We start from the raw sequence: 18,122 nt of genomic DNA, 5'->3' as shown, positions 1-18,122 counted from the left end.
CCTGCACTTTATTGGATTTGGGGAAGTTTACACTCATTACATAAGATAGCTTTACTTTTGCCAAAGTGATTGGTTAATCCACTTCCCCACAGCCTTTTCTCTTGTAAACGTAAAACATACTTTACCAGGAACAATAAAGCATAAGTCAATCTCAGCAGTATAAAAACACTGCTGAAAGGTTAGAGGAGAGGAAGGTGTAATAAAAGAGAGAGCACTAAGAAGAGTCAAAGCAACAATGGACAGCTACAGTTAAGTTAGTGAGTGTGTGTCTGGTTCTGTTGCTGCTGTTTGTGCTGCTCTTGGGGTTCATGGTTACGGCTGCTCTGTGGTCAAACTTGACCTTGGCTCTGAAACGACTCTGATCATAGCAGCTGTTTTCGGATCAGCTGTGCTCCCCTCTGATGAGTTCACCCGGCCAACTGAAGAGAAACTGTAAAATGTGACGAGAGCTTCTGTCATCACGTTTGTATCTCCTGAGCCCTGTGTCATAAATCTGGAAAGATACTGGAGACCTACTTCTCTGTGAATTTTATGTTCATCTCCACAGTACATGGTATGGTATATGTGGGACGTAGCATATGTGGGACATTAAGTTGTCATGGTGATGCCTAAATGTAGACCAGAAATTCCCCCCATGAATAAACTGATAGGATTTTTGAAGCATTTTGCTCCATAAATTTGCATACAAACGAGGAGACCTGATTTTCTCGACAGTACAATATCGCCTTACTGCTGTTTATAAAATAGTTGCAGTCAATGAAATCAACTACAAAGAAATCTTCATTATCTTTTATACCAATTATTACCTATTAGCTTAGATGATTACCTCATTAACATAACTGGTAACTGTATTTCTATGATGGTGGTATGTTATGTAAACTGAACAAAATGTCACCTCACCTCCTTTCTGAGGGTGCTCAGTGACTTAGTGGGTTCAGCAGGTACCCCATATACAAAGGCAATGTCCTTGCCACAACAACTGCAGGTGTGATTCCAGCCTGCACCCCCTTCCTGCATGTCATTCTCTCTTTCATGCTTAAACCTATCCTATCCAATAAAGGCAAAAAAGCCCTGAAAGAGTCTAAAAGCGCTCTGTCTGATCAGGGCAGGCTTCAACAAAAAAACGCAATGCACTGTGCCTTGTGTTTTGCTATTTGCAAAACGCACTCTGTCTGATCTGGTCCACAGGATTTGGGTTTTCTGCAGATTAAACAAACAGTAGATAACATGTTAATTCGTGAGCTTTAGAGGTGCTAGTACATGGATTTTGTCATCCGTGGACCGAGCCAGGCTCCCTGTTTTCCCCTGCCTCCAGTCTCTGTGCTAAGCTAAGCTAATCGCATGCTGGCTGGAGCTTCATATTCACCACAGAGATGTGAGAGCGATCCCCTCTTCTCTCAGCAAGAAGGCGAATGTGCATATTTCCAAAAATGATGACTCGTTTAATAGTTTCCCACTTTGTTTTGCCTCAGTAGCTTTAAGGTTTCTGAACTCTTATTCCACACTCAAGGTTTAGGTTTCATGCTTTTTTTACTTGCCCGGCAAATCGGTCAGACATCTTCTTGCCCAAAGTCAATTTTTCCTTGCTCCTAAACAAATTGTTTTAGTCATTAGATTTCATCAAATAACAAAGAAGACCAAAGACCTAACAGCACTCCAGTGATGTTTTGCAGAAAATCGACATGCCTCAAAATTACGACCTGTCTTGGCTGCTTTGCCCTGAAACTTGCAGTAAACTGCACAACACATAGCTGGAGTTTTGCCCACATCCTCTAACGCCTTCCAACTAAACTCCTGTTTCCAGGATAATCTAAATGCTCGCTTGCGCTTCAGCTCACAAACTTTGTCTTGAACTGCTGCCATTTTCTCTCAACGTCCAATCAGGACTGGGCATGTGCAACTCAAAACAGAGATGAGAAAGAAGCGTGATGGCTCACTCTTTACCTGCTTCCATCAGCTCCGGAAAAAAATATGCATTTAATTTCTTTTACCATTTGCCAGATTGTTGGACTGTTGTTAGATTTACTAGCCCAATGTGGCATTTTATTTGCCGCAGGCAGTTCTTATTGTTGACCCTGACACTGATGGTATCAAACGTATTCTCAATCAGCTTGTCATACCTCTCTGTTAGAGCTGTATGATGTTTTCATTTAGTGACATAATAATATTCAAGTAACACTATAATGTCATGATGATGTATTATATATGTTCAGCCTGACTTACTCAGTATCTTTGGGGATTTAGTTCCAAAATAGTTCAGGTGAAGTTGTCTGTAAGTTTGCTCAATGTTTGGCTGCCCACCATGAGTTAATAATGACTGCCACGCTGCTGCTTGTTAAGAGGTTAAAGGTTTGAATATCTGCTGACTCAAAAACAAAAACTGAAAGGACACAACTGAGGTGTTTTTCCACTTCTCACTCATTTTCTCTCACTCATCCTTTAATTTGTGGCTTCTTCTGACCCCATGATCTCCCCTCAGCGTGGCTGGGCGATGACAAAGCCCTTTTTAGTGAGGCTGAACACCGGAGGATCACAGGGTGGAGGTGGAAGGGAAGACTGGCTCTGTGTGGGGCTGCCACGTTGACAACAACAGTGATGGTGTCAGGCAGAGAAACATTGAGGTGGGGATTTGCAGATGGCCGCACAGGAAGACAAGAGCATGTAGAAGGGAGAGTGTGGGAGACAAAGCCGAGTGTGTTTGTGACTGTGAGTGAGAGACAGATTCCTATAAAGAGATGTGAGATTAGACACAGACGCAGAGTCTCACCTCAACTCAAGAGCTTGTGAATCAAACTAGATCTGCTTTTAATGAAACCACTAAATCCTTCCCTCCCTGTGTGTGTGTGCCTGTGTGAGTTTGTGCGCGTGTGTTTGTCTGTGTCCGATGTGGTATTACAGTGCTATTGTGGGCTCAGTCTCACCCTATCACAGGCTAAGAAGCTTTGCGGTTGATGCTACACAGTGTCCATTGTAGCTTTCTTCAGGTCAAGCACACAATATCCACATGCACACACACATGCGCGTTCACACACACACACGTGCACACTCACATGGATTAGTAGTGTGTGGGAGGCCGAAGGGACCTCCCTAAAGCTGCTGGATCTTTGCCAACCAAAAGCTTCTGACAATAGAAGAGCCACTCACACACACACATTATCTGTATCTGAGTGAAAGTAATTTCTCTGTGTAACGCTCCGCTGAGCGGTTTGACTTCCAGGTGTTCTGCAGGTAGTTTAATTTGACGAGCTCATTCAGTTGACAGCTTTACTTCCTCTGGAAAACAAGGAAGCAGCCGAAATGTTATAATGAAGTTGCCTTTTGGATCGGTTTCACTGTTTCTCTTTTAGTTACTGTAAACGTCAGAGTAATAAAAGAGAAATCTGGATCTTTTCTTCAGGACAGCTTCCTACAGTTGTGATTATCTAGTGTTAACATCCAACAAATTCATCCCTGCAACAGCGAGAGGGGGGATATTTGTTGTCATTTAACCAGAGAATCATAGCTGTGTCCCAGTTCCAAACTATGTACTAATTCTCAGTGGTTTTCCTGTTTGTGTTTTGTGGAACTTACTTACTTACTGTGTTCATTTGTTTTTCATAATGTGGTGCGATAGAAATTTTTGTCCTCTGACAAAATGCAGGAAAGAAGGACCTTCTTACATCTCCAACAAATTAAAAGTAATCAAATTTAATTTAATTATAGTTTAGGAGCTTGTGGAACATTTCTGGAACACATCACCAGAGAATAAAAAACAAAAGTATTAATTTTTCAATTTGGGAGAAGACCTATTGCTGTGTCTCAAATCGCGTACTTCTGTACTTACACTTACTATTTTGAGTGCATAAGTGCGTTGACACTGAGAAGTATGGAAAAATGCAGTGCACTATGAGTACCCGGATGGTGCACTCAAAATGGTCAAGAAGTTGAGTGTGGAACTATGGACATTCTCGCCCTCAATGGTCGCCATCTTGGCTACGTAGCAGAAGGGGAGGGACCACTTTTCAAACTGGAAATAGCGGCCAAGGACTGTGCTACCGTGAATGTCGCTGCATTGTACAAATATATGTGTTTTTTGCACTAAGCACCACCATATTGTTGTCGGGTATAAGCCAGCAGTATGTTTATTGGGTTAATTTAGCAGTCTGTAATGATTTGGTACCACGAACAATAACGTGAATGCTAATGCTAGTTTGCTAACTAGCTAATTTGCAGTCTTCATTTCCGGCCATATTTGGTTTGAGACAACACTACCCTGTCGAAATTTGCACACTACACCAATAAGTACATAGTGCACATAGTATACTACATAGAAGTATACTAACGGAAGTATGTGATTTGAGACACACCACTAGTTTGAATTTAGCTGTAGCTTCCAAAGCTGCAGTTTGATTAACATCCATTGATGCACATCATCTCCTTTTATGACAAAACAGTACAGTAAATTAAAGATATACTGTGCAGGATTTCCTAAAAACAGTATTCCCTCTTAGCCATCACTTATGACCCACAACAAGTGTGTGGCATCTGCGGAGACTCTGCCCTCTGCCTGTATTTTCTTATTTTTTGGTGACCATGTGCCAGACCGTAAGCAGCACACATCCAAGAGTAATCTACAAAAACTGGTCAAAGCACGGCAAAAAACACACAAATACAACGAGGCGAAATGGCAAGCGGACAAAGCTGGGGTTGGCTTTCATTTTCACTTTTGCTGGTGATACTGTTTACAATCAGTGGCCGACAAGTGCATAGTACACCTTTAACTTTTTGTGTACCTACTGCAAATAATAATTTTCCAATACAAAAATAACAGGAGAGCAAACTCTTCATATGTGCAAAACTGAGCTTCATCAAACTTTCTTAAACCTTATGCCCCATTAGAAGTGTGTAGTGATGGATTTTTCTGCAGAGACTTTCACTGTCGAGCATGTTTACAAACAGTAACGGACAATCCTGCATAGTATACCTTTCAGCTTGATTGGAATCGTTAATTTGGACCGCAGAGAGTTATGTAACAATATAATTGTGCTGCTGAAAGTTGTTTCATAATAACATTGTATTGTACGAATCAATACTGCTGTATACCATTTAAACTAGTATTAGTATGTAGCATGGCACCGGGACAAAGCACATGTTTCCTTCAGGAGGAGAATGGATAAAGAAATGATCCACGCTATTAAAACAGGATCCATCCATTCTCTCGTCACACAGTAGACCAGAGCCAATCAGAGATTCCGACTGTGAGGTCATGTTACCTCTGACCTTTGATGAGGTCGCCAGCTTGTTGTTGACATGGCCACGGGACGGAGAGCGGCCGCGCTTTATGTCCTGGCATGACTCAAACACAATCATACGCTCTTGACACAGAGCCAGCCTGTCTGAGGGAGAGAGGGCAGAGCGCAGGGTGGGTGTGCAGGGACGCCTGAGAGCTGGTGGACGCTCAGGAGACGCAGCGTGACAGACAGACACGGCACATGAAGACAGGCAGAGAAACAGAGGGGTGTGCACACATAACATATGGATATTTCCACAAATACAACAACCATAGAAGCAGACATACGCACAAATTAACTGTCAGTGGAGGTGGGCAGAGGACACAAATCAGGAATGGAAAAAGCATCTACAATATGTTTGGGGCCAACACAAATGCAGGATGGAGTGTGACATTCATGTAGCACAGTAAAAAGCAGAGATATGAGAGAGTGGGAGGGTTGATCCAATATCAGTTTTGTTATCGGGATGGAAATAGGCGGCAGGTCAAAAAGTTAAGCTAGACACCAGTGAAGCATCTGCTGAGCAATTAGATTTTATTTCATCACAACAAATTCCAGTCGTGAGCCAGCCTGGGTACCAGATGATTCTGCGAGGTCATCTTTTACTAGCTCTGGCAAACGCATCCGGTCTCTCCACTTCAGACAGATTTCCAGCTGACATTGCCCCGGTCAGGCCAATCACAACCTAATATGGGGCGTGTTTCTAAAATGACTGACTCCACCATTGGGTGCTGATATGTTGGCTCATGTCATTCTGCCAACCATGCCCCATATTAAAGTCAACTTGACAGGCTTTGCAAAAGGCATTGCCAGTATCCTGGTGAATGGCAGATATGAATAGAAACTCTATAGTTGAACTCTACTTCAAGTAAATTTACAGTGTTCTTTGATTTTGTTAGGCAAACACCATCCTCCCCTGCCATTTAAACGACAGCTAAGCTAACAGCTATGTTAAGTTAGCTGGCCTGTTTGCCTGCACAGAGAGCAGCTGGCACATGCTCCACAAATCTGCTTGTGATTTACCAGGTTGTGGTGACAGATGGGCTGAATTGTATGGAGTATGTCTATAACTTGTGTAGTTTGTGTTTAATAGATAATATGGTGACTTGGGCGACATCAGACAAACATACAAACTTATGAATCCTTGTATGACGATTATTTAGAATACAGTTTGAGGGTCATGCAAATTACGGGAGTTTCCTGGGAGAAACAACAAAACAGGACGGAGCTGCGCGATGGCCTCGAAATACAGGAGAAACCTGGGAAAGATGGGAGTGCTGGCAGGTTTGTTTTTGGCTCAAGCACCCTCATGCCAGGGACACTACAACGAGCATAAACCTAGCTTGTTATGGCATAAAGAGAAGCGTTATGAAGGCATTTTGGAAAACAACCAAGATGGTTGCAGCGATGCTACACCATCACAGCTCATCTTCGCACTTTGTCGTCTGTATACATTTGTCCAATGCTCAGTGCTGTGTCACATGTTTCGTTGCTCTGATTGGTTGTAGGTCTATCCAATTGCATCCAGACTGAGGCGGTTTGACCTACAGTCTTTGATAACGCCTAAAGGAAATCAAAAATGAACTGAGAGGTTCCAGACTAACTCACATTTGGGATTTGGTCTGGCAATGTCAGACTAATTGTGAGCCAGTTTCACGAAATTAAAGTATGAAAATATCCATACTAGAAGCCTCTCATACTGATCCTGCGGCATAAATAACTTCCTCATTGTCCATCTGTATGTCCCAAACAAAACACACTGCTCTGCCCACCCCTGACAGACACACACACACACACACACACACACACACACACACACACACACACACATGCATACACACACACACACACACACACACACACACACACAGTTGTAACACACGTGTCTTACCTGAGAAGAAGTGAGCCTTGAAGCCTTTCTTGGAGACGGTATTATCAGACTTGAACTCAATCCTCATGTTGTTATATTGAGAGGTGATGACTTCAGGGACCTCGGTGCCACAGTATTTACCATGCAACTTAGAGTCTGATGAAAGGCCACTGCGCACCTCCACGTAGTCATATTTACACACCTAAAGACAGAAAGCTCTTGTAACACACATCCACAAGATGGCTACTTATGCTTTGCACCTCCATATTATGAACAGACAACACACACACATTCACACTTACCTCATTCCCCTCCAGCTCAAAGGCCTCAAACTGCATGGAGATGCGGTACTGAGTGGGAGCGACCACCTGCCAAACACAGTTCTTGTTGGGCGGATACTCTTTAGGCCAACCGGGAGTGCTGATGGTCCCGTTCAACTTGGAGAGGAGACCGCCGCATGCCGCTGGAAACACACACACAATTCAGAAACACACACGTGCCAAGGACATGATATATATGTTTACATGTCTTACAAGCCACAAGGGCAGAACTGCACAGAAAATGACGGAGTTTTGGAGCTGTTTTATTTTACATTGTGGTGGGAGTGGGATTCCCCTCACCCTGCCAAACCGCATCATACATTCACAACCGATGGTGGATCTGGTCAATGTTTCAGTCAGTTGTTTTTATTTAGGTTTCAAATGCACTGTTCTTTAAAGTCATAAATTATTGCTTTCCAGGCTGCAGCCGAATGTCAAATCCACATTTTCCCCAGTGTTTAAAGAAACTGAGCCGTCATGTGAGAGTGTCTGGTTTTGTGCAATGGGGAGCTATAAGGGCCATATATTTATTTGAGAGGGGCAATGTAATTTAACAGAGAGACATAGAGAACATGAAACCGATGTGCAACAGAGTGTTTATAGCTCTTGCTCATAATCATCTCTAGTTTGTAGCAGGGCTTTTGATGAAAACATTTGTATGCTGCATTTATTTCAGTCAGGACGGTTTTATTTCTGACATGATGAAGTCGAGGACGGAGACTCTGCTTCTACTGATGATGTCCTAAAGCCACCAGATTAATCTCAAAAGAAAGTCATTACTACTGGTATTTGTTAATTTCAAGGGGAGGTATGTCATGTGAGCTAATGCAAGTTAATTTAATCTAATTTTTTTTTAAAAGTTTATTTACATTATTAATCCCCAAGGGGGAAATTCAATCTTTCCACAGGCCCGAAATACACACACACACATGCACAAACAGGACCTTTTTTACATGCATTAAATGGAGAGATGTCAGGGTGAGGGGGCTGCTCGTGGACTGGCGCCCCGAGAGGTTGGGGGATTCAGTGCCTTGCTTAAGGGCACCTTGGCAGTGCCCAGGAGGTGAACTGGCACCTCTCCAGCTACCAGTCCATGCTCCATATTTTGGTCCGGGTGGGGACTTGAATCGGCGACCCTCCGGTTCCCAAGCCAAGTTCCTATGGATTGAGCTACTGCCGTCCCCAGTTACTCACAAGACACGATAATACCCGTACAGTTCACCACAGCATTTTCCTCATACCACAACTCAGTTTCTCAGTTTGTCCTATTATTCCAAACATATTTATTAGTGTGATACTTGTTCAGCCAAGCATTTCCCCAATTTATCCTTCTCGAGATGGGCATGGAGAAACCTCAGATGTCACTGTAATTGAATATAAAAAATACAAACTAGCTTTGGTGATGTCACTTAGGTGAGACAAAAGATCCTTTGCCACTGGAAAAAAAAACACTGACACCTGGCTTTAGTCTCTAATGTCAAAGGTTACAACTGGCATTTATTCCCAGGACAAATGACTCTGCAGTACTCATCGATCTGCTCCATTTGGAAGTAACAGAGACATGACACTGGGGTGGATGCGTTAATTTTAGCCCCTTTTACAGCTCAATGCAATGACGCGCCATCACAGAGTCTGCCCATCTCTTCCCATGCAGTGCTCAAACATCATTACAAATTAGTCAGCACTGAGTTTGAGAGAATAAGTAACGGGTATAAAAAAGAAGTAACCACTGACTGACTTTCACTGGCCTCCATGATGCTTTCTTCTGTTTACTACGCTGCTTTCCAGCACAGTCATGGTGTTGAATGTGATACACCGGCACCAAAAACAAAAAACAAAGTCATACTCATCTACTGCTGGCAGTATATCAGGTTTCCCCACATTTAAAAAACCTGCATATATGCAATGCTTTTGGTAGAAAAAGGGTAAAAAGTACATTTCTATTGGAATGAAGCAAAAAAAATGTATTACACAACATAAGTGGCCATTCTACCATACAGCAATACTCTTTTGATAACTAGGGATAGCCACTGATAACTACTAGGGAAAACAAAAGCACTATTTTACTCCTGGGTTTTTTTTGCGCAGTAGTTGATGCACTTCCTTTGTGCTGTAAATCAACCCTTTATTTCCCCTGAAAATCATACCCTGGGGCAGAGAGAATTACATGATGAAAATTAGGCTTTAAGGGAACCAATCTAAATGCTGATGGTGTCATTTTTCTACAGCAATCAATATTTACTTCATAATGATAAGTTAAAGCAAAAAAAGGTGTCTATTTCCCCTTTAAATCCACTTTCTCCACAATGTTCCCACACATTAATTCAGTGGGGAAGCCAAAGTAACTACTGCTCTTCAAAGAAATACAGCAAAACCACCATTTGTATATTTCTCTCAGCATAGCTTTCTCTCTCTCTGCCTCAGAAGTGGTTTCAGTTGTTTCAGTATGAGGGTCACTGTGGGTAGTTAATCTATTTCGTGGGATTAAAGGACCTTCACAGCATTTGTGGCACTAAAGCAGCGGGGCATGTGGCTTTGTGTCAGAAAGTTGTTTTTTCCTGTTGATGGAGGCTGCTCGGATGTTTTTTTTTTCTGATGAGTTAGACTCATATCCTACAGAAACACACAGCGACTTACAAAGGAATGCGCATACAAACATGATTGCATCACACACACACGCACACACCACACACACTCACAGTTACCTTCACAGCTCTTCTTGTCTGGAGCTAGTTCATAGCCCGGGTCACAGGCACACTTGAAGCTGCCGAGAGTGTTTACACACCTCTGTTCACATCCACCATTGTCTGGCTTGGCACACTCATCCTCCTCTGAAAAACACCCACGTCAGCGCACATTTATTTTCACACACCTAAAGAATGCTTTGGTTAAGAGGTCTCGTGAGAAAAAAACAATCACATGACACACACACACATACCTTTGAAGAAGTTAGCAGCAAAGCCGGCCTTGTTGACTGTGCCGTCTGAGACAAACTTCATCCACAGCGTGTGTGAGGTGGAGCGCACATCCTCAGGTTTGTCGTAGCCACAGAATCGACCAATCAAAGGGCTCGTCTCCAGGGGGCCATCTCGGACCTCCAGGTAGTCGTAGGCACAGCTGTCGTGCCTCTCAATCTGGAAAAACATTCACGTAGGTGAACACACAAACATGCAGTGAGAAACACAACACCTCTGTGAATATCAACATCTGTCCTGTCACTATCAAATATCTCAGCAAAACCTAGTGGGGAAAGCACGTCTTTTTACAAGCTGGATCTTATTTGCGTAGTTTTAGCCAAGAGAAGTGTCTTAGACTAGAGTAGGGCTGGGTATCAGTACTAGATACTCGTAGGGTATCGACTGAAATAACCCAATACCAATAAGTATCGAAACTGCAGGTGGATTCTTGGAACTGTCCCTGGTGCAGAGCTCGCACTCCCGCAGCAGCAGCTACAATCCATACAGTCTGTGGTGTGGTGAAGTCAAGCTTGGTATATTTGAGTTGGCAGTTCAGTATGCTGAGATGCTATAAAAACGTAATTTCTTAACGATACCTAGCCCTTGACTGGAGCGATTTTAAACAAGGTTGATGTTCACTTCTGTGTAACGGTGAACTTTGACCTTACAGGGTTGAAGCAAGGTTGGGGACAGATTGAGTCATTTAGCACACTGACATTTTTACAGCACAAAACTAATCCTCTACCGTGCCGTGTCTCTGTGCGCGCACGCACGCACACACACACACACACACACACACACAAACACATGCACCACTAACATTATTAACTTCTTAGCAGCTATACGAGCGTGAAATTTGACCCAGACATTCCTGAGCACACACACTTGTACACACACTCACAGAGGGGGAGGAAGAGAGAGAAACACACACACAAACATGAGCACACACACACACGCACACACACATACACAAGAAGTGACTCACCTCGAAGGCCTGGAAGCTGAGCCCGACGTTGTATCCTTCAGACACAGTGATCCTCCACACACACTCTTTAGAGGGTCTGTAGTCATCAGGATAGTTGGGAGACTGAATCTGTCCTGAGTCTTTGGTGATTTCCCCTCCACAGATTGCTGCACAAGACAGACAGACAGAGAGACAGGACAGATTAGCATACACTGCAGTAACCAACAACACCTGAAACTCGTGTATATATTAATTATGCATGTAAACGTCTCAAAAGTTGCAGTCGTGAAACCCAGCCTTTACTTAACCATGTACACTGGGTTTACACTCTTTGTTTTTACACATGTATTTATGTTTTCATGTGAATATTTGTTTTCTCAGGTCACCTTCATAAATGGCGGCGAAGCCTTTTCCCACCCAGTTGCTGCTGCTGCGGAACTCAATCCACATTCTGCTGTCAGTGGAGATCAACACGTCAGGAACTTTATCTCCACAAAACCTGCCTGTTAAAAACACATCAAAACAAACCCTGTCAGAATCATAACTTGTGTCATAGCCTGTGAAACGTGATGTGAAATATCTGAGGGAAATACAATAACAATTCTCATAAATCTGTATATTTTTAATCCTGGTTCAAGTTTTGCTTCAGTGCAAAGTGATGTCATCTGGCAAAACACTGAACTGGCCAATCAGATAGATTTTTTGATACTGTCATTTTGAACATGGCCTTAGAGTCACAGCATTGTCAATCATCCAAAGTGATTTCAGCAGAAGTAAAGAGCTAATGACGGAGCAACAGTTTATTAAAGGAACAGTTCACTCAAACACAATATAAACTGTACATAGGACTATCCTCCTTACACTCTCTTTGATCCCAGAAAAAGTTTCTATCCGATGGCGTTAAGCAGAGCGGAATGCACAAAGGGATTTGTTGTGCATGCGCGTCATAGGCAGGTTGAAAATTCAAAGTAAGAGCAAGTAAACGTCCACAAATGTGCACAACAAATTCCTTTTCAAGAGGATAATCCAGCAATGCTTTGTTCACAATATAGTTGTTTGGTTCCATAAATGAATACAAGACTCTTGGAGAATACAGTACAAGAGACTTCAAAAAGGTTTTGGGATGTTTTAGAAACTTTTTTGCTGTCTTTTTTTTGGACTCTGCTCGATGCTTTCATTTTTTGGGCTTTCCACAGGATTTTCCTAAAAACAATGTACAGACTCAAACAGACCCACTAGATGTGTGTGGCGATGTTCTTCTTATTCTCTGTGTTCAGGATGTTTGTGGGCACAGTGCAGGTGAGGTCAGGGCTTTATGAAAAAGGAGCAATCAGGTGCCAGACTGTAAGCAGCAGGGGATACATGAGAGACAGTGCTGAAAATTGCAAATTTAGTGAGGCAAAATGGCAAATGAGAGGCTTTTATTTTCACTTCTGCTGAAGAGTATGTTTATGATGCCATTCAATAAGAAGCTTTTTATGGAACCATAAAGAGCCTAAAGAGGTGAGTACTATATACAGTTTATATTGTTTTTGGACGACCTACTACTCCTTTAAAAGGCAACCAGCACCCTTCTGGCCCTCCTTTATCTCACCCTGCCTGACTGTCCCTTGATCTTACCGAGCAGTGGAGCTTTCCTCCAGTACCCATCCCGAACCTCAATGTAGTCGTACCAACACAAACTGCTTTTATACAGATCCATGGTGGTGAAGTTAAGAACAATCTGTAGGAGAAAAAGTAAGAACATTTACATATTTATTACAGTGTGTTTGCACCTCAAAGAAGGAGTCGAGGAGAGGCAGAAGGGAAGAAGAGGGTGGTACCTGTGGTGTGAGGACATAATCAATAAACAGTCAGCAGTCTCTCTCTGTTAGCGCATGCACATTCACTGCACTGCAGGGTGTGTGTTTGTGTGTGGGTGTGTGTGTATGCACCTTTTCTCCAGGTGTAACTGATATTCTCCAGACACAGTGCGTGTATGAGGGGTATCCGTTGGGGTAACCAGGAGATGAGAAGTTGCCCGTTGAATCTTGGAGTGTCTCTCCACATGCTGCAACACACACACACACACACACACACACACACACACACAGATGGAGTTACATTTTTGTGGTGAGTCCTGCTGTTGTGTGTAATCCTTTCAGCTGTGTACTGATACTTATGGTACATTACTTAAGAACACATGGCTCTCATATCTATTATTATTCTCAATCTTTTACTGCCAATTTACCAAAATAAATATACTACAGACTATTCTGTCAAAACAACAGCCTTAGTCTACAATGTCGGATCTGTCCAGATGGAAACTGTTGGACCCTTATTTCTGATTCGTAAAAACAGTAAAGGAATTAAAATCACTCTCCCAAACAAACTCGCATTTCATGTTGTCTTTGGCTTGTCTTAGTTTTGCACGTTCGAGTCTGCAGTCTGTGTGTCTGCATTCCCATGTGTATCAGCATACATGTGAGGTCTGACCACAGTCATTAAGCCTCGTCACCATTCAGCAGAATTAAACATTCCCCAGTAGTAGAGTCATTTACTGTAAGTGAGCAAGACTGACAGACTTTAAATCTTTAACAATGAAGAAAGAAAACTATTACAGCTGGAAAGGAAGTCGTGGGAAAATTATCAAGCAACATTTCTCTCTTGTTCATTCATTCCGAGTTTAACGCCGTCGCTCCCTCTCAAAAGGAGGTTAGCCAAATGTGCCCCTCCTATCCCATCATGCATGCTGTTTTCCCCCACAATGCCCTGGGGCTCTGTTCATCTGTCAGTGAATATGGTATCACTCAAATATGACCTTATAAGGTTGAGGTTGAATATATTTCCAGCTGGGACACACAAACAGTCTTGTTCTCGCTCCAGTATCAAAATGGATTCAGCAGAATGACATATATCCTGTGATATATGTGCAGTTATTAATATGCATAAATGAAATAAATGCCATACTTGCATATTGTCAGATATATTGGATTTTAACAGCACAGATTTTAAAGACAATTTTAACAGACCAGAATGGTGACAAATATTACTTAATCTGTTTGTCTAAGATCATGTCGACATGATAACCTAAAGTGTGACTTCATCTTGGGGATGTGAGTGTGTGGGATGGCAACACTTGCGATAGTAAACCATTGCGACATTACCCCACAGCTCAGCTTGAGAGCAGATCCAGATCACATGAGAACTGCGCAACAGGGAACAGAGGGACGCCCCGAACGGCACAGATGTACGCAAGAACTGACGGGATGAGCGTGTGTGACGTGTGTGAGACACGAAAACAGAGAGGGAAGCGTCGCATGAAATAACAAATTACTCAACTTCACCTCTGTGCCTTGGAGAATGGAGGGGCGGGGATATTTTACGCCAGAGATACGAGCTGATAAACAGAGGTCATGTTTTGTTTTCTGGCTGTATGGACACTTTGCACAAACATATTCACACACACTGTGGTCATGTAGTAAATATATCAGTACCTGGACATCTATACAGCTTCCTTGCCTGTGCAATGTCTCCTTTACTGAGCCTGGTGCGCTGGCCAATAGCAGGCCGGACCCCGTTTTCATCTCTGGATGGAAGAATGGTGTCAAGGAACATCCCCCTGCAGGCGTGAAAAGAGACATTTACACACGTCATGCTCTGGCTTCAAGGAAATCAATTTCAACACACACACACACACAGATGTATCTTCAAAGCAGAATAATGTAATCGCCCCACCAATGTTTTTATGTTTTCTCCCGATGTGTGAGTCAAGCTGAGTGGGGAATAGGAGGGGTCATGAGAGTAGGTGATGCAGAGATTATAAAGCATCCTCATTAACTGGCTGATTTCAGATGGCGTAGAAAACATGGGTGTTCGTGATGCTATGAAAAGTTTCCATTAGTTTCATTGTACTGATTATTTCTAATTTCTCCCAAAGTGAGTGTGCTGTAGTGTGCACTGTGTATCTTTTTTAAAATATTCATTATCTATCATGTATAAAATGTTCCAAAGTGATGACTTTAAACATGCTGCCTACAGAGGGCATGGTTTTTATAGGATTTGCAGTTTCAGGTCGGGCTATGGATCTTGTGAGCATGGGTCAAATCAGGTTGCAGAACTAATTGTTCATATGTGCGGGTGGTGGAGCAGGTGTGGAGTTGCACAATGTTGTGGTTTAGGAACAGGTCTTAAAAATCAGACAGGATTCAGATGTGAGCGAGAGTCCAAAAATGAAGTAAACAACAGTATCTCGCCTTCACTGCTGTCTGTGGCTATAATATCTGCTCTGTTTTAGCTTGTTGGTCACAAGCTCAGCTATGATGCTGATAAATACAGTAATGTTTAACATGTTTGTAGGTTGTACTGTGCACAGGAAAAGGAATAGCTGCAGCCTTTTTATGTAAATTTTTGCATGTTGCACTGAACCTTTATTCGCCCTGGATGATGCAAGTATCAGCTCCACCCCAAAAACAATCAAAACACCATCAGGGTCACTGCTTCACAAAATTACAGAGCAGACATTGAACTTTAGAAAAATGTGTTTTGGCAGATTGTGTATCTGATAGTGTTGTAAATTCAGCAGTCAAGAGATGTTGTGCGGCTAGTTACCGTGAGAAGGTGTTCCTGGCGTAGTGCATGATACTATCAAAATCATACGGCTCCCCGAGAGAGTTGACCTCACCTGGCTCCATCTTGAGAAAGTTATACTCCTGGCCTGCAACCATGTACACAAATACACACACATTTGTACACACAGAAGGACAGCAGCATCAAATCAACCAACAGAGTGTAACAAAATATATTCTTTACACAAAAATGAATGCACAAAACAAAATTTAAATAATTACGTCTGCATTAATAAGGACATATATCTAATGATCAGGGTAGCGTAGAGCTCTGATAGGTTTCTAAATATATGTTTCTAAATAAAAACTTGGGTCAGGACTGATTCACTGCCGTGTCATCTGATTTAACACCTGTCAGATTGCGTTGTGGTGCAGAGGAGTGTGTGGGTGGAGGAGTGACAGTCTGGGGGGTCGAGGTGCCTTCACAGTCATTAAAAGCCTCATTTACACTCACACAGGGACAAAACACGAGTGGGAATTTAAAAACACACACATTCACATTATCCGTAAACGTCCTCACTTGTCTCAGGCTGGAAACGACCCTAAATGATTCTAACAGAGACCCAGGTGCATCATGGGTACTGAGTCTCACCTGGTTGGATGTTATCGCGGATGATGGTCACGTGATCGTCACGGTCAGGCCGCGTGTGCTCGTGCCAGAAGCCAATGACGTGGCCCAGTTCGTGCACCACGATGCCAAACTTGTCACAGTTCTTCCCTATGGAGATGGCCTGGGGCCCGTTGCCACGACGACCCACATAGGAACAACACCTAATAAGGATTAGTAGGAAGTTGATAGCAGGGAGATAGGCAGACAATATTTACTACTCATTTGGCAGTGGAGAAAAAAAAGCATCAGCAGTGTTGCATGAACACACACACTCACTCAAACACACACACACACACACACACACACACACACACACACACACACACACACACACACACACACGCACACACACACAGTCTTCTCAGGATTTCCTGCCTTGTACTACGTCCACCAGAGGGAAAGCATCAGGATTTATTTACATGCAGCGCTCCGATAACGCTGCAGTTTCATAACCCAATGTGAACAAGCTATGAGAATTCACATATCACTGCTCACAGAACACACACACAAACAAACACACACACACACACACACACACACACACACACACACACACACACACACACACACACACTCATTCTTTTTTCTCTGGTTAGCCGAGACATCCGTGCCAGGCTAACAAATCTGATTAAAGTTACCCAGCGAGCTGATTGCAGGGTAAGGATCAGGAGTTACTGGAGTAGATAGAGTCTTTTCTTCTCGCGTATGCAGCTCTAGTATCAGCAGCACTTCACCCACAACAGGTGCCACAAACACACTGTGGTTCTTTTATAAAACATTACTTATTTTTCCTGCATCTCTCTCTGTCTATGTCTCTCTCTCTCTGTCACACATCCAAGCGGCAGGGTATTTATACATCAGATTAAAGTGTCTAATCTCTGATGCAGCCAGCCAATGACAGAGCACGAGAAAACTGGCATCATCTGTCACACAGATCTTTTACACATCTGAATGGCATTTACATTTAAAAATCAGACACATTTCAAAATGAACTTCTCTCAAACCTGTAACTATCATTGTTCAATAAAAAGAGAGAAGTACATACACCCAAAGAAAGTATTCAGTGTTGGAACAAACTGGAAATATTAAAGAAAACATGGTGGAATCTGCAGTTTCTCTGTTCCAACAAAACATTAATAATCACTTTAACAGTGCAACATTTTGATTGCTCAAGATCTTCATCAGTTACAGTGTGTGGGTTATTGCAGACTATTCTTTGCCATACAATTATTGTTCAGTCTACAGAAGTCCTATTAAAATTTAGCTCTGGGTATTGTACTGCTCTGCTCTGCTCTAAGATCACAGGAGAGACACAATGGGACCAGTTTTTATAATCAACAAATCCTCCAGAAAGCCACACGTATTTTAGCTTCTTCTGGACATCTTCTTGCAGGCGGATTTTCTCTGCTGCTGCTGTCAGGGCATTGTTATGTTTTACCTGCTTTTAAAACTAACTAACTAAAAATTAACTAAAATAAGGTAAGTTAACAAGACTACAAATCGTACCTAACAGTTTTTGTCGGT

At 42.6% G+C, this 18,122-nt stretch overlaps 1 protein-coding gene across 3 annotated transcripts in view; it reads right to left on the bottom strand.

Annotated features, from left to right (window-relative positions):
* The window catches only part of tll1 (tolloid-like 1), a 79,602-nt gene that overhangs the window by 17,889 nt on the left and 43,591 nt on the right, over positions 1–18,122 (bottom strand). For all 3 annotated transcript variants that reach the window (XM_049571992.1, XM_049571991.1, XM_049571990.1), the window contains exons 7-17: positions 16,581–16,759; positions 15,972–16,077; positions 14,858–14,982; positions 13,316–13,431; positions 13,002–13,104; positions 11,768–11,884; positions 11,403–11,548; positions 10,399–10,594; positions 10,166–10,291; positions 7,443–7,603; positions 7,162–7,342 (exon numbers count right to left, since the gene is read on the bottom strand). In XM_049571992.1, the coding sequence (XP_049427949.1) occupies positions 7,162–7,342; positions 7,443–7,603; positions 10,166–10,291; positions 10,399–10,594; positions 11,403–11,548; positions 11,768–11,884; positions 13,002–13,104; positions 13,316–13,431; positions 14,858–14,982; positions 15,972–16,077; positions 16,581–16,759 (1,556 nt within the window). The remainder of the gene's footprint in view (positions 1–7,161; positions 7,343–7,442; positions 7,604–10,165; positions 10,292–10,398; positions 10,595–11,402; positions 11,549–11,767; positions 11,885–13,001; positions 13,105–13,315; positions 13,432–14,857; positions 14,983–15,971; positions 16,078–16,580; positions 16,760–18,122) is intronic.

This window comes from Epinephelus fuscoguttatus, linkage group LG3 (assembly GCF_011397635.1).
Source record: "Epinephelus fuscoguttatus linkage group LG3, E.fuscoguttatus.final_Chr_v1".
Classification (NCBI taxonomy): domain Eukaryota; kingdom Metazoa; phylum Chordata; class Actinopteri; order Perciformes; family Serranidae; genus Epinephelus; species Epinephelus fuscoguttatus.
This window is presented reverse-complemented; position numbering and strand designations above follow the sequence as displayed.